Consider the following 24,724-nt stretch of genomic DNA (forward strand, 5'->3'; position numbering starts at 1 on the left):
AGCGCAAACAAGCTGCTGATGTCACTAGATCAATCCCAAATCGAAGCAAACTTCACAGCAAGTTAAACAATTAGAGCGTAAAATCTATTCGCCAAGATCAGCGTGTGACACCGGATGATCAACAAGAAAAAGCGCATGACTTAACAATGCACAAACAGCGGCAGTCCAGCGATATACAAAGGCCTATAGAACGAACAAGCAACGTCTTAAAAAATCTGTTACACAAGGTTCACAGTGGAAGTCATTTGTCAATGGAAGGTCGTTCCTTCCCGGTGTTCTTAAAGACGCGCTGGGCTGACGCGGGTCCGGAAAATAAGATATCCGCTATAGGTAGCTTTTCAAATTTACACGTTTGATAGTCGGCGATTAGCCCTGATCGATCGGGAAAATTGGGTGCCGTTTGTTAATCTCCCTCGATAATCGAATGTCAAAATAGCTTTAAACGGCGCAAGGCCTCAAACTGTAAGATTTCGAACCAAAAGTTTTACTACATGAAACTTAATTGCATGCCATAATAGTTGTATTTTTCGTATTTTATTTACACTCATCGGTTGCAACAAGACTTATACTTCCATGGCACAAAAATAACATAACAGGCATTCAAATAAAGTGCAAACTAAACTGATCGCCAATTGGTAATTTTTTAACCTTCCGTAAGACATAATTAGATGCAAAGATAGGTACGTGAACCTTGTGCAAGTTAAACTTCAGCTCTGAACTGATTACGAAAGAAATCTGATCCACAATAACTACCTTGCTGCATTCCGTTACATCACCCTCTGTCGTGCAGTGTCACATCAACACCCTGTATAGTTGTCTTGCAGCGTCCTGTGTAAGATACGGATATGCGCAACAGGCGTAATGACTTGACTGACAGGCTTTTGTATGCGAAATATATCTTCTCAATTTTCTGAGCCTGTGTTTTCAACCTCAACAAGTTATCCAAAAAACGGATCGATAACGCAAAGTGTTCGTCGTCAAATGATCGAGCACATTTTGAGTGGGGCGCATGTAAGCCCACTGACGTTGCGTATTGTTTGTGACGTCATTGACCAATCGAAGACACCTCCGCTCGGAAGAGCAGAGACTGGAAAGAGTCGCGTCACGACACGCCGCTCTGTCGCGATGTTGATTTAGTTCAGAAAGCGTGTATTTTACAAAACATGCCTTCAAATGCCCCGGTTTAATGCAAAAAGTGCCCTTATTAGATGAACATTTTAACAAAGGGTCAAATGCTGACAAATGCTGTAATATTTGCAAGTGTTTGAGTTTTGCATCAGACGTTTGGAAAGTTCTGCGCCGCAGGCGTAAGTGGGCACACGCGAATCGCTTATTACTATAAGGATCTTGAAAACACCCACCTGTCCAAGCAACGGCACGTGCCATTGCTAATTGACGTCCAATTACACTTTTCGGATTATTATCCTAAAGATTTCCTACTTTGGAAAAATTAGCCACAAAGCTGCCAATCACATTTGCGATCTTTATATGGTCACCATAAACTTTATTGTTGACTTCTAACAATAATTGCCATACAGTGACCAAATTCACTTTGCTTGTCTATTACAACATGGAAAAAATTCAAACCTACTTTTCACATCGTTATGAATTATGCAATGTACTTACAAATTTGTCTACCTGCCATTGGTAAAATCTAACCAACTTATAAAAACAAATCTATTTATAACTAGCGCTCTGTTTCAGAACAAAGCAACTGACTCCCTGAGCATGTCGGTGACCAGCGTTTGACCTGCTAATACTATTCAAATTTACGCCTCGAAATATCTTAATAACGAACAGTTTCGCGACAGCTGCTCCAAGTTTGCGAAACGCCTCCAAAGGGCGATTGTCAATAACAACGACAAACGGATGACGACATTTATCATAATTCAAAGGAATCAGTCATATTCGCTTTAGACCGCAAGCACCACTGTTAGAGACGTTGCTTACCAACGCGCAATCAATAACGCAGGCTAATAGGAACAAGGCCCTTGAAACTGCCGTGTTACAACACTTATAGCTTAGGTGTGTTGTAATGAATGCATCCCACGTAGCTTTAAAAGCACAAACTGCAACCGACCACATCCGTCTGTTGAACTAATAATAATTTTCCTGCACTCGGGAATAGAACTAGTGTCAACAAAGCACGGAAGTACGTCCAAGGTGGGCTAGGTCCGTATGTATATTTATGTATTTAAGGAACATAAATTAGTTGCTTATTCTTAACTGGCGTAAAACAATTCGTGTGCCGTTGTTTATATTAGATCCACCTACGTTTAATTAATCTTTTGGTGTTCACCGGTTTACGTTTTTGCGTTTGCGATCGATTTGTATTCACAATCTCACAATATATTTAAATTGTTAGTTTTGTAACAAATGTGTAAATCTCACTTATTGGGAAAGTTTTCCACAACATTGGACTAGCTCTGCGCTTTTTAATCTGGGCGCATAGTGATCCCGATGGGTGCGCCTGTATTGATATAATCTGTGGCTAATCGAATTACAAATAACCGCTGTCGGCCCTCTAGCGCCAGACGTGGTAATATCTCGTAGTAAAAGCAGTTTGGGGTAACCACCTATTTAGCAACTATGTTCTAAAGATGCAAGTTTATCCAAACCAATATTTCATCAAACAATGTATAAAAGCGGCAAATTAAGCACATAAGCTTATCGCAAGTGAAAAACAACGTCATACGTTCAGTTTGCAAAAAAAATCAACTGCCGCAACGAACCCATAAATTATACATTACAGAAAATCAGCAGGTAAAACGAAGTGGTTACGCAGATCAAACTTCTCTTATTCTTTTTCTTCTCACAACTAAGACGACCTCATAAAATTGTCCTGACAAGATTTTCCCTGAATTCTTCAAACGTCATAATGACTGCGTGAACAGTTTTAAGCGTCCTTGTGTCTTTCAAGTGTCGCCTTACCTTCGGCATATAATTTCGCTTTGTTGGCTTCTCTGAACACAATTCAAACATACACTTTCTCAACAGTCACTATCTGAGGTTACCAGCATCAGCCATGCTACCCAGTTCGTACAGGCTTCAGTCTCAATCAGCAGGGTTGTAAACAGTCTTACAGGAGTTGTTTACTCACCAAAAGGGCAGGTTTGTTTTTTCGCTACAAATACACCTACGAAGTGACCGTGGCTTAGAGGGTTTGATTGATGGTCTGTGAAATGTACGAAGGGTTTACGACCGTCCAGTGCTGCCGTAAAAGCTGTGTTTGCTTGATGTTGCCAAATCAGTTGGCTAGCAAATTGCATGTCGCACTGTCCCGGGGCTGACTAGGCGCGCAAGAGGTCAACACCAGTGCCTTTATGGCGCTTTATACGACGACTGATAGCAGGCAATTTGTTGTTGTTAGCTCCCGCGCAATGAACTTGTGCCTTTATAATTTTATGACCAACAACATTAATATTAGCTTATATTGAGTCTTACTGTGCATTACATAGAAGTATAGGATTACAGGCGAACTGTTAGGCTTGTGAATGGTAAAAACATGGAGTCAGTTTGGAATTCTTTACGGAGTTGCTGCCAGGGGAGGCGTAAAGTTTCAAAATTAGACCATGGTAAGTGATTTGTTGTTCGATGTTCTGCCGTGTCGACGTCGATTAAACATTTTAACTTGTGTGCAGCCGAAAACCAAAGGCAAACAGCGAACCTTATCAAAGTCAACAGTCAGGATTCCGATGGTTCCACGATACAGAATATAAACCAGTTACATGGAAACGGTCGGCAAATTACTGCACTACTTGACAACGCTGTTGCTGTTAGCAGTTCCGTTTCTTCTGACACTTACATCAACTCTTCCTCGAGTAACAGCGTAAACCGCACTCCTGATGCATCAAAGAATCACGCGAGTGCAGCATTTACGCGTCTTATGGCTTGTTTTCCAAAACGAACAAAATCAGACAAAAACAAATCCAAAAAATACAAAGCATCCGACAGGGAGGTATTTTTGCAAGGACAAAATAAACCGCGACCAAATGTTATGGGAAATCAACCGCCCTGCACAGAACAAACGGACGTGACGGGAACTGAGACTTGTGGTTTCAACTCTGTAGTACAGATTGACAGTTCAGCTTTACCACAACAGCACGATTCAGTGGCAAACGACAGTAAAACGAAAAACACATGCATTCCTTCGAAGGGAGTTATTGCCGCCCAACGTTTATGCGCAACATCACTTGATGCTAAAGTCGACCGGGAAAGCTGTTGCACAGTTGACGGCGCAGCTTTTGACCTTTCCCAGGACAAAGACCATGGGGATATTTCCGACGTAGAGTCCTATTATTCTTGTGGATCAACCGGCAGCGTCATTTCATTGTGTAATCACGCAGAAATCGAACCAGGTCATCAAGTAATCAGCCACTGCCAGCATAAGCACCCCAGCGAAATGAACGCGGGTAATCTGGGAAAAGGAGCCCGTGAAGCTACAATCGTGGAGGGTGAAGTTTTAGCTGCAAACGGACGAAAAAGAGAAAGCAAGCCTGAGGACGATTGCTTGCAGGATGATGTTTTCGTGCCGGATCCAAAAGACAGAAATGGAAACAACTTTGCGTCTCTGAATTGGAGAAATGCCAAGCAACCCTCGTTCGGAGAACTAGAAAGAGATTTCGGGGCGTTTGTGCAGAAAACTAAATTAAAGAAGCAAAACAATTTCCGTACAACCAAATAATTGGTTTAAACAATGCTTTCTTTTACATTAAATCTACGTCGTATTTGTTGTATGGTGAATAAAAAAGCTTTTCTTGTACTGTTGGTACAAAATGTCCGTGAAGTGTAAAGATGATAAAACGCTGGTGTCGCATGCAAAATATACTTGAATATGTTCCAAAATACGTTGTCGTCGATAAAGTTTCCTGTATATTTCTATTTCTGATTAAGATTTCATTCATGACCAAAAAGAAAGTTTTTATTAAATGGAACTACATATCATTTATTTTCTACGTGTCTGGAACAATAATACTTATTTTGATATGATACTTACATAGAACCTATAATGGTTTATATTGCATTGGGTTGTCCTACTATAAAAAACACACACACACACAAAACTTCGCTGTTGTAGGCTAAAAGTTTAATATAAATCTTAAGAAATTTATTGCAAAAAAAAGTTGAAAGTCAAGCAGCTTGAATGTTAAGGAAATTTTAGCAACCTTTCTCTCGAAAAAGAAAAGAAATCAACACCAAACATTTGAAAAATGGTAACTTGCGAATTAGGAACTGTTAATATACTTTATTATTGGCATAAATATGCCAAGGCAAGAACAAAGTTAATGCTGCCTTGGTAAGGAACAGTGAATGGTGGCCTTCTTAAAAGGGTCGAAAACTATACACTGTATTCACTATCAGGAATGTACCTCAATATCGGCTTTTAATTCGGTACCTCTTATGTATTATTTATATTATGTGTGATAGTAATTTTAAAGTGCAAGTCTCAATCACCAATACAAATCAAAGTAGTTAGCCCCAACCAAGACTCTTTAATGCAGTGGTTCTCAACTCGTTTTGGGCCATGGACCACCGGCCCAGTAAAAATAATATCATGGACCATTTCGTTTTTGAGCAAGATTGAAGTACGCATACAAAACAACCATTTGGGTTTGAAACATACTTCTTTAAAACTAATTTTCAAGAAGTGAGATACATTTATTAACAGCTAGCATTTTGATACTCTTTCAACATGTAATATGTAATCATCTCTAGTTTATTACTAAATTTAGTGGACGTCCTGTGGGACCATCATCACCACTAGTGGTCCATTGACCACCAGTTGAGAACCACTGCTTTAATGGCTCACATACGAAACCTAGTTATCGGTTGCAAGAAGAAATGGTTTGCTTACCGCCAGGTATCGCTGTTGAGACGCGTGAGAAAATTTACTTATGAATGGACCATTAATCACATGGCTCAGTGACGTAACAAACATGCACTTGTTTTGGTCAGTAGTTGAAGTTGCAATTGTTGCTTATAATGGCTATTTCCTGTGTTTCGCTTTTGAAGTGTATGGAAAGTTGCAGAGTTACTGTTGTTTAGTTGCAGTGCTAAACGTTCACAGATCTGGAACTGGTGCATGGGGATTTGGGTCCTTCAGTAAGTAATCGACCGTATGTAATGCCGATGTTAATTGTTTTGAAAGCTTAAGCCGATTTGTAAGCACATGCAATATCGCTAAGTGGGTTAGCAAGCCTATCCAGATTTTCAACGCATTTTAGCAAGAAAAAGGCGATCATACGGTTCATAAGAATCATAAAGTCATAGCATGCTGTAAAGTGTAAACCGAACCTTATCGAATTCAAACATAGTAAGCGTAGCGTTGTAAACAAAAACAATTTACACGCAAAATCGAGCCTTTCTCAATTGTTTTGTATTTCGCACAGGCAAAGGGAACTATATCAGTACATTTTGTCAATCTTAGGCCTAAGGTCGACGACAGAAACCAGATTTTTGTGGCTGTCTGTTGCGCAAGAGTGATAGAAAAGAGAGAGGGCGTGGAGATACAAATATCCCCGTTACCGAGGTAGAGTCGGCTACACTCAGAACACTTGAGGTGCGATCGACTACACAGCAGTGGGTAGTAGCACCGAAAGTGCGTCGAACATTGCCTTGTTTGCAAGAATTGTGTGCCGCATAGCCCCAGGTGAAGGTTAGAGTCTTAATTAGTGTTTGTATGTAACCGCAGGAGGTAAAGAATATGTCAACCAAAACTGAACAAATACTACTTTACGCTACGCAAGCTAATTGAAAACGCCAGAAATAACAAAACAGTTGCGAATTTCGAGAATAGTATGATGCTATCATAGTTCTTTACATCCGCTTTGGAATTTTGAGGAGGATTTCCAGTGATTGACAGGCCGAAATTTGTTTACAGGAATACTCCCCTCTGCAAGTGTGTGGGTGCAGTAGTTAGTTTAGAACTAGATCGGCTAGAACACTGCCCGTTGAAAATGGCTGCGGAAGCAACACAGCCGCCTTCATTGACTGACACAACGGAACATCCGCTTGACCCAGGGTAAGGTCATCTCTATGAACTTCCATGCTATCTTCATTACCCTAAAAAAGCTAAGTGCTCAATACATAGGTCTGCTTTAAGATTCATCTTAAATATATTGGAGCACTCCTTGAGCCTTGCCAATGTTTTGATATGTGTTGAAGTTTGCACAATAATATTTTAGCCAGTTTTACGATCAACGGGAGCTAAAACGCATCTTATGAATCTGCGAGGTCACTTTAGGGCAGTTTAGAAACTGTTCAACCTAGTTTTCCAACATTTTATCGTTTGCTTTGCAGGAAAATGTTTATCGGGGGTCTGAGTTGGCAAACAACGGCTGGTAAGTTTCAAAATGCACGATTTGGTAATAAAAACGTTAAGGTGAAAAATTACAATAAATATGGTTGGGTGTTACTTGTGACGTCACCTTCCAAATCTCCCTACGATAAGTGTTAACTGCGTGGTATGCAGCTTTATTTGGGATTTACTTTGCCAAGGTTGTTTGTTCAAATTGTTTGGGTGAGAAGTAGCCACCATGTTTGAATTGAAAGTTTTCTTTCCGAATCCCACTCTATATCTAAAACGAACTGAAATCAGTATTCAGTCATAGGCATTTGTATCACCATGGTTGTTCATAAGTTTTTGGTCTCTCGAACATTCAAGCTTTTCTGCTCGGCTTCGATGCGTGTTTGTATTGTGCAGATGGCCTGAAAGAGTACTTCAGTCGATTCGGAGAGGTATCTGACGCTATGGTGATGCGAGACCCGGCCACTAAGCGCTCCAGGTGTGTATTTAACTCGCGTTGTATTTCTGTTTTCGCGTCCGTGCTCGTGGGGTCACATCCGTGTTTCGAATGCCCTCGAAAACGAGTTAAGCCCAACTTAAGCCCTCCTTGTTGCATCGACGTATGGGTTATCTCTCTGTAGGAAACGATTCTGCGATATTAAAACAACTGTTATAAGTCATGTACAGCTGTGTTATTTTCTAACGCTGTTGTGTTGGCTTATTTCATGGGTTATCTATGTTTGGCATGCCAAATCAATTATGGTTCGTCCCTAACAAGAAAAAATGCCTCCAAAAAGCTTATAACCTCCTTTATCCTTCACTAAAATAATAGTCAACGTCAACATATAGGGATGAAGTCAATAGTCGCAAATGGTGTACAAGTCGACGTAAGATGTTTTAATTACATTGGCGGTTCCTTGGGATACGTCAGAGCTGTTAGTCGGGCCGGGTTTTTCCAGTTGGGTTCGGGCTTAATTTGAATACAACATGCTTGATTTTGGCCTGACTTCACATCAGCCACATTAGTTATTTTACTTTGTTAAATCTAAATTCAGGCTTTATTTTTCGAAATCAAGTTCGGGCTTAAGTTTCTGACCACTTACATTTCTGAGACACGCAAGTCAGAAATAATATCACATGCGGTTAATAAGCCGCGGGATTACCCTAGTTTTACTTATTCCTTGTATCACTGTTATTTTTTTATTTTATTCAACTGTTTACCAACATGTTTTACCCAAACCAATAGTTTTGCAACCCGCCTAGCACAACTTTTAAAGTTTGACTGTAGTAACCACTATCTTGGACTTTTTTGTTAATAATAGCGTAAGATTTTTATAATATAATGAGTTTTAAAGCGTACTAGGACGATTTCGTTTTCACTTAATACCGCTAGACGGTGCTATAGAGCCCTAAATAACTGGCCTTTGCTCAAATGTGCCCCGACAAACGCATTGTGGCGGTTTGTCGCTTATCCTGACCTTGATAATCGCTGCGAAGGCGTGTTGTTTATTCACCATACAACAGAGGATTCGGATTCGTGACTTACAACGACGCGAAAGACGTGGATAAAGTGTTGCGCAACGGACAGCATACCCTCGACCAGAAAGAGGTGAGACGAAATATGCGAAAACTTTAATCCACCTTGGATTGCGGAACTTTTTATGAAAGTGTAGGGATATAAATAGACACCACCCGTAACAAAAGTAGGGTTTATTGTTTGGCTAATTAGAAGCGACAAAATGCAAATCCGAGCAGCGTTTGTTCTCATTCGGGTTTATGGGGAGATGACGCTGCAAGTCATTGTGGCTGTAAACTATATATTAACTCATCTGCAATATTTGTTCTTTTTATATAGGGTATGGATTCTATGTCCCTTATGTAACGGCTGCTGCCATAGTATCTTTGAATAATTTTCTATACTTGATCCGGGTGCCTATCAGGACTTATGGGAGTCGTTTTAAGTCAAGTTGTGCATACATAACAGTAGAAATGTAAACTCAGCGTTGAACACGTGTATCCGCGTTGTCAAAAGTCCACTGCGATAAGGTTGGCACGGCCTAAACACAATGCAGCAAAATGTGCCTTGCTGAAAACCTGAAAAAAAACTTTTGTAGTGAGACGGAGTAGGGCACATCCAAAGTCAATAAGTCTCGTATCGTTTGTTCAAACTATAAGACTCAAGTCCAACCAAAAACAAATAGACCTTTTTGTACGATAACGTCGCCGTCGCAGGTTTATGCCACGTCGGTGAATTTATAGGCGAGGAAGTCCTTGTGTTATATTGTTGTGGCGTTTTGTATAGTCAACTTCTTCGTACTTTTGTTTCAGATCGATCCGAAGGTCGCCATCCCTCGCAAAGTTCAAACGAAGGTAAGCCTAGTTGACCTAGGCCATAACTTTTGTGGTTTCGCGCTAAACCCCGCAAACAAACCGTTGGGTTTCCACGACACTAATCAACATTGCGTGCGACACACGACACTTTTACTGCTGACTTGTATCAGTGATCCAAGGGCTTTAGGCAAACACACTACTATCATCAAAATTGTCTCATTAATTTCTTTGAACTTCACATCACATCTTAAAATGTCCAGTTTCCACAAAAGATTTTTAAAAATACACGCCCAACATTGGACTCGGATGGCCTCACCGTAGGCGCATAAAATTGCAGTAAAACTGACATTTTCCCAAGTATCACATACCAACGGTCTAAAGTTAAGCTCGCAGTTTGGAGGCTTCGGGGAACTGGGAGAAAAGTGGGTTCGCGCATGGTTTGGGTCTGCACCTGCGATGCCCCCGCCCTCTCCTAATAACGCTTCAGTATTCCGGGTTGACAGAAATAGGTTGTTTCTTGTCGTCGGTCGAGGACTGTGCAAAGTTTGCTCATGAATGGGGCGTGCCGTGTCTTTTCTTCAACTGTCGCGCTCAATCCAGCAAACCCCATTTTCCGTTCCTTTCATGCTATTTACCCTGGCGGCGACGCTGGAGTGGACCCGAAAATCTTTTCTTATCGAGACTCCATCCAGTGCGCGGCCGCACCCGCCCTCCACGCAGCTTTCCTTTTGTGTGGCGAGGGGCGCTCGACAAAGGCCATAAAGAGAGACTGCGCGAGAGAGTCGGTGTTTGAATAGGTCTGATATGAATGGTGCGCCCGTTATTATTGCCACGCCGTGAAGTGCTAGTTTGCCAGTACACGTCAGCCATACCTTGGTAGCGCAGGGCCGGTTGGCAACACAGAAAGTGCTACAAGCATAGCGGTGAGCAGAAGTTCCCACGTTCTGAGAATACGCGAGTAAAAGACATCCAGATTTTGTTTGGGAAAGCACAGGCTAGCCATGACACGAAACGAAGGCAATGCAGCTTGAGTTTGAGCAGATAATTCGCGGCTGTGGAACCAATTCGAGTTAACGCCCCGGATAAAACTGAATTCCTTTCAAAGGATTCCGTTTTATTTATCGCTGGTGAACGAAGCGTGACGTTTGGTTGGTGATATTGGCAGTTGGTTCAGCAGCCATGTTGCGTTATGTGGGATAAAAACAAGAGTTTGATGGAATGCTCAATGCAGACAAAGATTTCTCGATCTCCGACGAAACCGCGAATCTCGCACGATTTTATTAAGTTGCGGTTTGATAGCAGTGTGTGAAAGCCACCGCGCTTTGACCTTACGATGCAAAACTGTTTTAACAAAGCCTGGAAGGCGGTTTGGTCTATAGGTGCACCATGCAAATTCGCGAGAAGCAGCATAAGGTCGAAGCAGTAGAGTAAAAATGCAGTGTGAAGTATTAAGTTAAGTACGTAGTAAAGTTGAAGCGGGCCTTCCCGTAAATGTTAACGCTTAAATGCGCGTCTAAATACGTTTCCGCAGTCAAAAGCTCGACGACTGTTATTAAGAGATAAGGGCGGTCATTGCTTGGCAGTACGCGTAACGCCAGCCCCGTCGTTTTGGTCAACTTCATTCGTCAAGCAACGTCGACACTCGCCGTTCGAAAGTGACTTCGTCATTATCCTCAAGCCTTTGGCAGACCCGGGGTTTTGAGTTACTCTCGCGACAGGGCGCCACTTGTCAGCACGTTAGTCACCAGGATGCGTTGTCTGATTCGCTTGTTGGACAGCCTTTGTGTTTTTGGGGTGTAGTAAGTGCGGACAGTGGGTAAGGCACGTGGGTTGGGTCCTAGCACCTTTATGTTACTGAGTCGGCCTCTCGGTCATGCGTTTCCATCCAAAAGTAACGTTATTGCAAATATGCGAGAATCAAGGTTTCTTAAATCAGTCACGCGTAGAAGAATCAGTCGTCGGATCATTTACCGTATCACCCCGCGTGTTTGTAGTGTCAAATCGGCGAGTTGTTCAAGTATGTATCAAAGCATCAGGCGACAAAGATCGTTAAGTCCTCGTTAGGGTTTAGAATCGCGCAACCACAGAGTTTAGTGAGATTTCTGCTAGTAAGAACATTTGACCGTATAGAAGTGGAACATATATATACACTGAAGAAGGTCCAACGGTCGTGTATGGTTGTTGTTTTGCTTGAGTTAGCGTAAAAGACAAACGCCTTATAACCAGAGCCCCACCCGTGCTGGAGTTTAGTTGTCAAGAGGAGAGTTCGTGGACACAGAATAGTCAGTAATGTTGGCGAACGGAAACTTTGTCTGCAAAGATGCTTACGCCTGACAGTAGCTCAGACGAATTTTAAATCGAGTCTTGTCAAAGGTGGTGATTAAGCCATGCATAAACCGCCGCGAGTATCAAGGTTTTAGTTTTGCTTTTGTTTCACTGCTTCTGTTCATGCACATGTCAGATGCGACAGCAAGTGCAAGTGGGTGAAGACTTGTGTTGTCGCCAGTAGAATGCCTTGGGCGCTGGCTCGCTCGCTTTCTGTACAAGGTGATATTCAATACACTCTTAAAATGAACAGTCACGGCTGTACCAATGAGTCTCTCGCTTCTGTTTGACAGGCATTGCCCCGTTGATGTAGTTGGAGTCACGTAGTTGTGTAGTTTGGTGTGCAACCTGTTGCGGCGGTAGCGTCCAAAGTTCTGTATAGATTCAGGTAGATTTTTATCCCTCTGTCTGCGCATTGTTTCTGTGTGAAGCCAAGCAGCCAAGAAGAGAGCAGACGGCAAGATTAAGGTACGCATGGTGCCTTCTACCAATAACCTATCCCTTGAGTTTTTTTGAATTGGCATTGGAGCGTAGCCCGGCGGTTGGCAACTAAACGTGACGTTAGTTATAAAATTTTGGTGTTTGCCCAAAGTCAAATGCTCTGTTTGTCTTTAAGGCAAGTTTTCAGGGTACGATAAAGGTCCAGTGCATGGAATGGTAAACGGGTAAAAAACAAATAATTCTATAGTCCCATTTCCTCTTGGCCATTGTCGCTAACAATCGTCAATAAATCAAGCGATGGGAAATATGCGCCTGGTTTAAAAGCTTTGCGCGAATAGAGAGCAGTAAAAGAGGTCGGCGAATCCACGTCGCTTTGTCTTGGAGCAAGGGCGGTCGGTTGTCAAACAGGAAACTTTCTTTGAATGTGGTGCAATGCGAGATACAAGCAACTAGCTCGTGTTCCGCCTCTGCTTGTCCGAAACAAAAAACTTCCAGCACTGGTTCTGTGATTTTCGCCACTTTGGTTACAAGACACCTGTTGACGTCACAGCGCGGTGAAACGCCACCAACCGAGGCCCTCTATCTATCGGTTGGTGATGTCATAGTCATGCGCATCATATAACACCTAATAATGTTCGTTTCTGGGGATAAAACGCTCCGAGCCATCCACAAAAATGCCCGAGTCCTTTCGACGTAATTACACTCCACATAAGAGTGGCCGATTACTAATGGACAGGTGACGCACAGGGGGTGACGTAGCGACATGCAAATTACGAATTGCGGTTGAAGGAAGCGCTCGAGACCAAAGCGGTGACAACCAATCCGCTCCCGGGTCCCAACCAATGAAAATTGGCACGTTCGCATCAATGCCTTTCGGGATTGTGCTTCATTGCGTATAAGCATAGTGCGGACCACAGTAACACGTTAAATGCGAAAAATCTAGATAGAATATTCTAATATGGTGTTGATAACATAATAAACAGGTTTTTTTTCTTCTTGTAGATGGTTACAAGGACAAAGAAAATTTTCGTCGGGGGCCTTTCTGCAAACACCGTTGTTGAAGACCTCAAAGCGTACTTCGGCACATATGGCAAGGTGAGTAGAACAAGTCGACGCATTCTGGTTAAAATGCGGTAATTTACGAACTATAGGGTCATTGAAGGCTTTATGTGCATACATGAGGTTAATTTGTCAATTTCCGTTAGCTGTTTTGTTACAAGTGAATTAGTGAAAAGGTTTTTTCAGTTCGTGATCGCAAATGCGGATATAATCGGCTCGACTAAATAGCACAGCTACCAGTGTTACCGCGACTAACGATCGTTGGAACGTCGCCGTTTCCACCGCGACACCTATAAAAACAAGTTGATTCAGCAACGGCTTCGCGTGATCGCTTTAATATTGTACCGAATGCCGATATCAACTGTAATGAACGGCGTTTCTCTGTGTTTAGAGCAAAACTCACCTATTGTATTCTGTAATCCATTCGTAAATAATTTAATCACGCGCCTTTGTCGCGTTTTGCTTCGCGGCCCAGCAGCATATTCATGCGTTGTCCGGTTCGATTGCGAAGCTTTGTGGAAATAAAAGCAAGACTTTTGTATGAATATGACGTCAGGGTATTGTTCCCCGGCCCAACGGACGGTATATTTTAACGCGTGCCGCCTGAAGCAGCGTATAGATCTTTGGTATTTACGTCCCGCTTCTAGACAATGCGAGTTGATGATAATCTGTTATCAACGTCAATTCGATGATGTCAAGTTTACTTTCAGCGCCAAACAAAAGTCAGTCAGAACAAAAATGCAACGAATGTGGTCACGTGAGCGGCCGAATCAGCAACCGCAAGTTCCCTCCGGCAATTTGCGACAATTTCATGGCAGGATCTGATCCGAGTTCACCCTGTCATTGAGGCGCTTGTTTTTATCAGTCACGTGGGCTGTCACGCATTTATGAACGCGCGTGCTTTAAACGAGGCTCGGTGTGCGTCCAGAAATTTTTGTGGCATTTTGCTGGTGTTCTATGTCGTGATATGCCGCATTAGTAACATGATTCTGGCGCTTTGGGCGCTGGCGATGTAAGGGATTCTTCGTCAACCATTCAACGCTTTATATTCACGAACTTATGCGCTGCTGAGAGTTCCCGAAGCAGATTCATGGTTAGTCATGAACGAATTCTTTAACAGTGGTTGCTATTTTTAGGTTGAAGACGCCATGCTGATGTTCGACAAGCAGACGAACCGCCATCGAGGTTGGTAATTCCACATGCTTTAGAAATCTTGCCCTTCTCATTAGTGACCTTGCGCCACGTTGGGCAGCGTTTGTCAAAATCCTTTTGTGACTCTGTAGGGGTTTAACAGCAAGGCCTTGAAAGGATTGGTGCACAGCGCAGCACACACGTAAGTGGGGACACCGTAGCCAACCGTAGCTAGCCGAGTTTTTTTGTTACGTTTTTGAGTCGGTCCTGGCAGTTGTAGACCATGTAACAACCCCTAGTTTCACCAGAGTTCAAGAGTAGCCCTGGCCTCACGCGACGCAAGCCTCTGAACAACACACGGTTGCATAAAACAGCTCAAAAACAACCCGTGATCTTTGAAAACCAAAATGTTAACTTCGTAAGCGTCGAAATGTCATCTAATTCTGTAACCTTGATTCGATAGTTGTGTAAACAAGACAGCTTTTACGATATGCGATTTGGCCGCCTCTAAGTCTTGCGAAGATAGATTATTTCTGACGCAAAGAAAAGGATTGTGGCGAAATTCATTCCACTTGGTTTTGTAACCGATGTGTTGTGTTGAAGGAGGATGTGTCGCGCTGGCTGTAATACGACTGCTTATACCCAGTTTGATTGTTGTGTATTCGGCCAGCGTTGCTGAATAGAATGAATAGCGTACACACGGCCGATTTTGATTTACAGTTAGATCTAATAAACACCGTTTGACGTGGGTTCTTAGCTTTAGAAATGATTAGTCATTTAGTTTTTTTTGTGTTGTTCTCAAACCGAGGCCTATTTTTGTGTTGTTTATCTCCCAAATCAAATTACCTCATACTTAACCAATGATATTCCATCTTGACCATAAGCTTTTTTTCCGCTCCTCGGGCTGTACTCACACGCACAATTAGCATCAGTTTTTGTTGTGTGTCGTATAACCTAGCAGCTTGGTAATTCTTAGTATTAGAGATGTTAGCTCGAATTTTATTGCCCACCATTAGTGTGTACTGTGTGCCACGAAACATAGTTCTTAGCCTGGCAATCCTCACAGCAATTTGAACTTCGGTTGCCTAGCTTCAACACGTAATTATACTGCTGTGCACGTACTTGTGTGTGGTGCTTTTCAGCGCTTGAAATGATTAATGTTAACCTAGTGACATGGTGGTGTTGAAAAGGCGTATACGCCTATGTTGGTTTAACCGGTATAAAGAAACACCTGTGACGCAGGTTATCGTCAACTCCCACGTTTCAACTGTTTCTATATCAAACACAGACAAATAACAGTGCTCCTGGTAGACGAGCCCGAACACGACTACCAATAATTGGTGACTTTTGTGTTTTTAACAATGGGGGGTTGCTAGCCGTCCGGGTACTTTAGCCACCGCGTTGCGACGGTTATTGTGTCCGTGCTATGTGAAAGGATCGACGATATAATCAACTCTCCTTTCTACTTACCTATACCCGTTACAATAAAGGCGTATAATAGAGTCAGTAATAACACAGCGCTGCATTAATGGCGACGAGCCAACAATAGTCTTGTTTTTGAGCTTGCCCGGTAACTGTTGGCAACTGTACAATGTTGGTTAGAAAATCGATTCAGGAGCTCGACTAACTCCTAATATAGCGCCGGGCAAGTTTGTTTAAGGTTGTGGGAAGCTTTTACGCGCAGACCCTCGTACCGGTGAGCACTACTTGTCGTGAATTGCCTCGCGATACTTAACCCAGTGTTGGGGAAGGACAAGAGCCCTCCAGCAGCGCCGGGAGCCGTTGCGCGCGCCCAGCCTGTTATTTGTTCAAAGTTGCGTAAACGTTTTCCGCCCAAGCGCTCGCAACAGTGTTCGACAACGAGTAAAAACGAGTAATTTGGTTCGCCCGAGTACTGCTCCGGTTTTTCTGGAGTGGACTCGAGCGGACAGCTGCAAGCTTACAAGCATCGCCTCTTGACGTCACCAAGCACCGCGTCACTACCTCGAAATCGATTGTACAGTTCTGTTTCGTATTATTACGCCGCAATGGATTGTTTCAGTTTTTGCGATGCCACGTGTACAAGGCGAGAGGTCTCAATCTGTTTCTATTGATTTCCTTCGAAAGCAACTTAAATCTAAACACGCCAGCTTTATAAGCCAAGTGCGCCCCTACCAGATGATTGCACTGGATAGTGGTTAATTCATTACAAATCAATATCGCAAAATTGTTAACTTGTGATTGTGTGCGATTTATTGGGTCGCCTGTGAAAAATTGATTGTTTTATTCTAAAAATAGATGAGGTCTACAAACAAAAAATTCAGCTGGTTCAACCCACGTAATGATTTCCGTGCTTCACTTACGCAAGTGCCAATTAGCAAGAAATAGGCCCAATCACGGTTAAGGTATATCAAACAAACGCAGGCACCGTATCGCGTTATTTCGTCGGCGGGTCTTACAATTAACACCTGTCGACTCAGTCGGCAAAGCAACGGGCAGCCTAAAAAACTCTCCTTACGCAAAGACAAAAGGCGTTGCCTGACGACAAATCGAATCGTACACGGGCAAATTCACTAGCGGAAACGGCTTAACCGGATAATTGCTCGTAATGATTGGGGACGACGGGAAGGCTCGTCGGTGCGTTTGGCCTTGATGTGTCGGAAATAAGAGACTGATTATTATGTTCGTGGTAACCTCGCACCGTTCGACGTTGGTGCTTGTAACTGGCATTTATACCCGAAGTGCGACTGCAACTTCCTATCAACGGCGGACTTATAATGGCAGTTAACCAACGTCGTTAACCTTACGACATTGTGTTACAAAATTAGTATCACACTTCGTAACTACATCACGTAAACTGCGGCAATTACGTTTACCGTTTTAATACGCAAATCTCTTTACACGTATAGGGGCTTGGCTAACGCGTTCACTGCCAAAGTAGTGTTGTGTGAATACCTCAAACGCCATTCTGTGGTGATTCCGGTTCCTTTATCCCGGATCTCAGTATCCAAGATAAGCGAAGCGGGGTTGTCTCGACCTGCCTTACCAAACAATACCAACGGTAGCAGGGTGTTGATCTAAGGCGGAGGTGAAGCGTTTCCATTCTATTTTGCGATCTATCAAGTTTCACGCTGTACCTTCTTCGGCGCCCGTTAAACCGCTTTGGCTTTTGAGCAAACATCTCTTTCACAACTCAGGCCGCGTGTCTTCAAAATTCCGTTTTATGAACAATAAATCTCGGAGTGTGACACATGCCATTAACGATCGAGCTGCGCTAACGTTTGCAATGTTTTCGGTCTTTGTTTGTGAGGAACGGCCTAGGTCAACCTTCCGACAATTCAACGTATCAGGTTACGAGTATGCCATTTCAGCTGGCCAAAACTCTTGACTGACATTGGGAATTTACACATTAAAATTCATGGGTCCACATTTAGATGTAAAAGGCTATTATATGACTCCCAATGGTCGTGAAATGTAACACTTTCCATTGGGTATGGAAAACGTGTTAGTCTACATTGTTTTTTTCGCAAGGCAAGTTTAAACAAAGAATGTGCAACTCTTGGCAAATACGAAATGCTTAAAGCACGTTGAAAACGTTATGGGTTGAAGGTCGAAGCTTTATGCTTCAACTGCTGTGAATGTTGGCCAGCGACCCGCATGGAAACGCCTCAAACAAGCCACAGTGACGGGGCAATGTGAGCACAATACCTCGCCTTCATCGCAAATTGAAAATCAATCTCTTGCGTGTAGACCAACGAACATTGGTGATTAAACGTACCGTGCTTTCAAGTCGAACGGCGCCCGGGACCATTGCTGGCTGTTAAAACACGGATGTCATGTTTGCTCTGTGCCCGATCATAAAAGGCCCTACGTCAGTAGTGCGCGCGAAGCCATCAAACAGCTACGACGGAAAACAAATTTGTTGAGTAGACCGCCGGGTCGAAGGGGGTTCTTTCGCCCTGTTCTCGTTTTGTTGCGCATTGCGCGAAATATGTGCCACAAGTGAAATTTCCCCACACACTTGGAATTTCTCAAGCCAAACTTCCAACTTGCGGCTAGTTTCACTATCTAACTCTGTCCCGATTTGGGAAGTTAAATTGACCTTATCCCAAGCATGGGAGCAGTGTCAGGTGTGACCTCTCTAACGCACTTACTTTGTGTTTTAGGATTCGGCTTCGTCACTTTCGATAACGAAGATCCAGTCGAAAAGGTCTGCGACATTCACTTTCATGAAATCAACAACAAAATGGTAAGTAGCCCTCTCCAAATAAACTCAATATTGTTAACAATAGATTGCGACTGCGCTAGTTGGTGCCGGGGTTAGCCACCAACGACAATGGTGACGGTTACATTCAAATTCACATTGCGCGAACGACAAGGCGTTATAGGTGAGCGCGCTTCCCTTCCGGAATGCCTTTGTTTGCAATTCGCCTTCCATCACAGCAACGGGGTGTAACATAACTTATTGATTTGCTGCGGTGCTCCAAATAAAACTGCGTTACGCCCTTCTGCCAACAACAACCTCTACACACGCAGATGCATTAAATTGTGATTGAGTTGAAATAGTTAAACTGTCGCATATGGAAAACAGCATTTAGCACACACAATGTATAATGTCGGGGCAAGAATGTCCGCTATTTATTACCTTGGTTTAATAGGTGGTATCGTAAAACATTTAATGGGGATGGGAACGTATACTGGTAACTACATATGTTACCGTCGTGACGTTTTCAGCAGACCTACTTCAAAAGAAAAAGAATTAAAGGGTCTATGCTTTTGAACATAAATATGTACTTAAATCTAGGCTTTCAGAATCCAAAATCAAAGGCGATATGTACAAATATATATTCCAGATTAAGTGTTTACAGCTCCAAATGTCCATACAGTTTATACTTCAACAACGTTCCACATTGTCCTCATATCAAATATACAAAGAGGGTAAATTGCTTGATTGTGATTCCTTATGCAGGTGGAGTGCAAAAAAGCCCAGCCGAAAGAGGTGATGCTGCCGACCTTGACACGGACGGCGCGAACTAGAAGTTATCCCTACGTTGACCCCTCGGCTTATGTGTTGGGAATTCCCGGTCTTACGTACGCCAGGCCAGCAACAGCGGGTTACGCCACCTATCCTTCAGCATACGCCTACCCTGGAGCCCTAAGTAAGTCGATTGATTTGTTTGGGGTGTCGCCAATTTGCTATGAGTTTAAATGCAGCATAGAACCCACGTAGGTGCCGTGTATCATAAACAATAACGTGCACTAACATTGCTCGTGCTTGTAGAGAGCGTAACATTGTAGATGGTGCCTAGTTGTCTCACCCTTACTGGTGACTTTGGTGAAAAGTAGCGGCTAAGAGCACCGGACATAGCAGACAATGCCTTTCGTGGCACTCATTGTTGGTGATTTTGTAATCCCTTTCTAAAGCTGTCGCGACATTTCTTAATCGCCCATTTGCGGATTAACCCTAATTGGTAATCTGTCGCCGTCCCACTTCGTCCGCTACTTTACAATGTGGCACGTTAAGAACTGGCATTAATCAGCCCTTGTCCGGAATGGCCATATCCAAATCCTCCTGTGACAATATGGCGTGTTTGTGCAAGAAAATAGTATCCCCATGTTGCACAAAAAGTTCAAATAAAGAGACTGACTGGAGTCTTTCTGATCCCAAGGCTTCGTTGATCCGGCCCAGGCGGCCACTGCAGCACAAGGGACGCCAGCGTTCTATCACCCCAACATCGCCCTGGCGCCGTCGCCAACAACGCATGCCCTCAGCTACCCGCAGGACGCGGCAGCCGCAATGGCGGGTCTTGCTCGGGTCGGTATGGCCATGACGCCTGGAACCCGTTTGGAAACGCTAGCGTCCGCAAACCAAGCGGCGGCAGCGGCGTCCGGCCTGCAGCAAGTTCCAGTGTCAGCGACAACCGACTTGAAACGGGATTTTGTAGCTTCAGGTGCGCTTGCTTCTTGACATCTTTGGTTTATGTGACGCTGATCTATAATTGGTTTGTGTACGGGCTCATTCTTACATAGTTTTGGTGGTGGTGGCAAAGTATTGCATAGAATGCATTAACCATGTTTCCTATTGTAATTTGCATGGCGCAGGGATGTACATTAGGTTTGCAACATACACATTGTATCTTGCAAGCGTAGCTTTACCATCCTACGCACGATCTAAACCGTTTCTGTCTTTTTTGCAGTTCTAAACAGTTATGCTCCTAATGGTGCGATCGCAAGTTACCATCCATCGCCATCTCCCGGTGCCAGAACCTTGACTGAGGCGACTACTGGTGAACTGATCACTGATCCTGCATTTGCGCAACATCTCATGGGGCAAACCACTTCTCCCCATACAGGAGTCGCAACGATCCCCGGAGGTCTTGCAGGACACTTTCCATCGGTGAGGACTTGTTTTACTTATATTCCGGACGGTGTGTTGAAACTGGATGCATGATTAAGTAAAATTTGAATAGTTTTACCAGTCACAACCAATGTTAGCTTTCGTAGCACATTTTGAACAATATTTTTTTACTTACAGGGTCAGCTGATCGCCGGTATCTCTTACCCCTAGTCATTCTCACGTGACCCGCTGTGCCCGATCCCAAACAGGCGCCTGTAAATACTCTCTAGCGCCACTTTGCGTCGATACAATATTGCTTGCGTGTTTTGTTTTGCTTTCCCTATTTGAAACTGCTTTGTTTTTGTGGCAATTTTCTTCGATCGCAAAGCTCACTAACTCAGGCCTGGCGATAAGCGACGATACATGTTTTATTTGTTAAGACCTTTACCGCTCCCCAGGCCTGTTGGGTGAGAACCCATGCGCTGTTGTTTGCAAGTCCAACTTACACACGTCGAAAACATATAGACAAATAGGCCACTGTGAACTTACCACTGCAATAAGTGCATGAACAAATAGCGGATGAATTCTGCGCTGTACAGCCCTCAACTGTAGTGGCTTATTTTCTCTCGCACCCCTAATAAGCGCACCTTAAAACAGCGAGCAAGCCCTAATCTACAACTTGCTTACTTTTGGACTTTTCCCTATACCACCCTAATCGAATAAAGTAGTCTGTTTTGTCCAGAGAAATATCGGTGATTAGCTGGTTTATGGCTTGCATGGGTGTTGTGGTAATGGTTTTGCGAGGTAAATGACTGTATACTTGGTTTTGACCTTGCGATTTCTGAAGTGTGCGTTTCATTCCGTTTTTTACAGCTTTCACGCGATAGAATTCCTTATGGCTTATTAAAGAGTCACAAATCGCAATACACAAGTGGCAGCGTTAGAGACATCAACCCATTGTGTTGCGACGCGTTTGCGTTGTCTTACATTCCCGCATCTCCCCTGTACACATTTTCTCGTAGTGAGTAGTCGTTTTTTGAGCTTTTCTCATCGCTTTCATCCCCAATTGCTTTGTTTTGCTCCGCGTCCGGCTCCGTATCCTGTTTGAGCGTACTAACAAAGTAGATAACTAACCGACTCTTACTGTTTTCCGTTGGGGCGACACGTGGAGCCAGCATGCTTCATTTGCTCCGCTTAAGGCACGTGTACAGTCCCCCTTTTTTCCATGTTTAGACAACCGAGATGCTGGCGAGCCAAATGTCTCTATAGCATCCCAGCTTGCTTTTTCCGAATGTATATTCTCAAAAACCGCGCACCTGGCTACGTACGACGATATTTATTTGCACGTACTCATTAGACGTCGCCCAATGTTCCGATTAGCGGAATTATAACTTTGTAGTTGATTAAAAACACGGTAGCGGCCGTCAGGGTGTGGCTTGAAAACTTTAGGCTGTCCGCGTTCGTAGCTGATTTCAATGCGACACTGTGCAACGTCAAAACATAGCGAGTGCTCGATCAGCGACGACTTCTTCATTCCTCGCACGTTGTCGTCTGAGACGCAAATTTGTATTTAAATTTGTTGCATGAAAATGGTGCACGCATAAATCCTGGCACCTGTCCTTTCGTTGTTGTTTTTTGTTCGCTTGCTTTTCCTTTTCAGTCGTGAAAATTTGTACATATCAACGCCGCTCGTTTAATTTGTACGTCGTAACTTGTTTTACCTTACGGGCCGCGTTGGCGCGCTCCTTTACCTGGATTCTAAGATGTCAAAAACAATCCTTTTTATAGGCGCCGTCGGGTGGCTCCTGTTCGCGACTTCTCCCTAACGGGAACTCTTCACTGTAGCGCCGCAGCGCCACCCGCCGGTCGCGTCTTCATTAGATTAGTTTGGTAGAGTAGCACTACAGCAGAAAGTGCAATCAACGTTTACAGTTTGATATATATCAAGTGCCCGCAATCCTGTCGCGGCGCCACCACAAGTTTTCGAACGTTTTTCCCCCGTTCCGTGCTGTACATAAACCTGTCGTTATTTTTCTAAGTTCTTGAGTTTCTGAAAAATAAAATATTTGCTGAAACCAGCTGGTTGTGGTTTTTATACTTGTACATGCTTTTATAGCAGTAAGAGCAGTTTTTGGGCAGTATAGCCTGGTCATAAAAAGACTGGTAACGTTGAGTACAAGTAAGATTCACTGAGCTTTTCTTCAAGTTCACACCCCTGTTGTTGAAGATTTTTGCCCAGTGGGAGGAAACAACAATTGTTAATTTTTTCAGTTTTGATTCCGCCATTCAGTAAACCTCGGTTAAACCGGACCGTTTGGACCCAAAAAATGTCCGGATTATGCGAAGATCCGGATTAACCGATGTCGATTAGGAAAGCCTTGTCACGTTTCAAATCATTTATACCTCGAGTTGTGTCCAAAATGGGCGAAGATCCGTATTTACCGAATCCGGTTCAACCGAGGTTTACTGCATTACCAAAACAGTCTTGTGGCTACTTCGCGAGAAACATTTGGTCACGTAAGGACGGTAGAGAGTGTAACTTGTCGCAAGTTTTGAGTAGGCAGGAACTTTGCCGAAGGTCCGGCGCGCCTGACTCATATGCTGACATAAATAACCTTGGAGCGGGAGCGTTCTGGGTTCGAATCCCGTCTAACATTCTACGAACACCCGGAAGTGTCCTAGGTTCGAATCCCGTGAAAAAATAGCTTCGAGTTTACACTGAAATTAAAATACAAAAGACAGCTATAATCTAACGAACACTTTAAGCTATTTTAGCATTCAGTTTTATTATTTCACCAGCCTACTGTACTTTGAATACGAAAAACTATTTTCGCCACCCAAACAACATACTGTTTGATTCGAGAGTCATCGACCTGCAAGTCGCAAACACTAAGCTCCTTGAATCTAATGTTTGCAAAGGGCACATTTTACACGAAATATATCTACCCACAGGTTGCAGGGCACGTGGAGCCCTTTTGGGTGAGGACAGTCCACCTAGAAGGTAACCCAAGCTAATATTCTTTACAATGTTGCACAATCATAAGCTTATTTATTCATGAAACCTGAAATTGGAAGGGAGGCTTTCATTTGGTGCTATCCCAGTTTTTCGCATGGCGTGCTGTAATTTAGTCTTCTTTGAAGTTTTATATGATGTTTCTCCTTAGGAAGATGACGTAAGTTAGGTCACGCCACCGCAGTTCTGCCCGAAGGCATTTTTTAAACATTTCTCAGCCAATAAACGCAGCTGGTGCAAAACTTCGCTCAACTTTCTCCAGGACCCTCTTTGTTTCCACCTAACTTCAATAGAACAAGCAGGTCATTCATTGCGGACAAGGTTTGACTGAATCACAGAAGAATAGAACGGCTAATGTTAGAACGCACGTGCACGGCCAAATTTAACAGGCAAAGTTTACAAATCGGATTAACATTTGCTTGTCGCACGATTTTCGAAAGCCGGAAGTGAGAATGTTAACTGCCACTTGTCGGAGCTGGCATCACCCGCCTTAGACATTCTTATCTTTTATACATGAAAAAATTTGCATGTGCCCCGATAACGTGCAAGGTTGCGGCCATGTTTAGTCTGCATCTGGCAAGAACCACATCAAAACCTCAAAACTCCATGAGACGTGGGAGTTTAGGTACTGCTACTTCCTTAAAGTCCAAGGTTCGGTATTTACGTATTTTGTCGTAATTAGGATGTAACATCTTAATAAATCACTTAGCAAAATGATCCCATATAAAACAAAGGAGAAAGGCAAACTTTTTGTTCGACGGCCACTTGCAATGATCAATGCTGAGTATGTGGTTTCAGACAAAATTAAACTTGCTATAGATCT

General features: G+C 43.3%; 2 protein-coding genes across 4 annotated transcripts; both read left to right on the forward strand.

Moving 5' to 3' along the window:
• The first annotated feature begins 3,285 nt into the window (after positions 1-3,285).
• On the forward strand, positions 3,286-4,942 carry LOC145215445 (uncharacterized). The gene is made up of 2 exons (XM_080084146.1): positions 3,286-3,575; positions 3,642-4,942. Exons 1-2 carry the CDS (start codon positions 3,506-3,508, stop codon positions 4,682-4,684), a joined length of 1,113 nt encoding a protein of 370 aa, XP_079940272.1. The 5' UTR covers positions 3,286-3,505; the 3' UTR covers positions 4,685-4,942.
• A 1,938-nt stretch (positions 4,943-6,880) lies between these two features.
• Positions 6,881-22,966, forward strand: LOC145213363 (RNA-binding protein Musashi homolog 1-like). 3 transcript variants are annotated; one of them, XM_080081608.1, is made up of 12 exons: positions 6,881-7,021; positions 7,300-7,340; positions 7,703-7,784; positions 8,810-8,894; positions 9,614-9,655; positions 13,385-13,477; positions 14,578-14,626; positions 18,718-18,800; positions 19,521-19,710; positions 20,221-20,502; positions 20,749-20,948; positions 21,087-22,966. In XM_080081608.1, the coding sequence occupies exons 1-12, from the start codon at positions 6,957-6,959 to the stop codon at positions 21,117-21,119; spliced, it is 1,245 nt and encodes a 414-aa protein (XP_079937734.1). In that variant the 5' UTR covers positions 6,881-6,956; the 3' UTR covers positions 21,120-22,966. The 3 variants fall into 3 exon arrangements, with proteins under 3 accessions (XP_079937734.1, XP_079937735.1, XP_079937736.1); XM_080081610.1 differs by having other exon boundaries at positions 6,884-7,021; positions 8,783-8,894; XM_080081609.1 differs by lacking the exon at positions 9,614-9,655 and having other exon boundaries at positions 8,783-8,894.
• The last annotated feature ends 1,758 nt before the right edge of the window (positions 22,967-24,724 follow it).

The sequence above is a fragment of the Phallusia mammillata genome, chromosome 2 (genome assembly GCF_965637545.1).
Source record: "Phallusia mammillata chromosome 2, kaPhaMamm4.hap1.1, whole genome shotgun sequence".
Classification (NCBI taxonomy): domain Eukaryota; kingdom Metazoa; phylum Chordata; class Ascidiacea; order Phlebobranchia; family Ascidiidae; genus Phallusia; species Phallusia mammillata.

Bases quoted from the DNA above. Each gene is read 5' to 3' on its own strand.
- LOC145215445 (XM_080084146.1), top strand. From the start codon at position 3,506: ATGGAGTCAGTTTGGAATTCTTTACGGAGTTGCTGCCAGGGGAGGCGT. The intron at 3,576-3,641 runs GTAAGTGATTTG...ACTTGTGTGCAG, and splicing joins AGTTTCAAAATTAGACCATG to CCGAAAACCAAAGGCAAACA.
- LOC145213363 (XM_080081610.1), top strand. From the start codon at position 6,957: ATGGCTGCGGAAGCAACACAGCCGCCTTCATTGACTGACACAACGGAA. The intron at 14,627-18,717 runs GTTGGTAATTCC...TTTGTGTTTTAG, and splicing joins GCAGACGAACCGCCATCGAG to GATTCGGCTTCGTCACTTTC. The intron at 20,503-20,748 runs GTGCGCTTGCTT...TCTTTTTTGCAG, and splicing joins ACGGGATTTTGTAGCTTCAG to TTCTAAACAGTTATGCTCCT.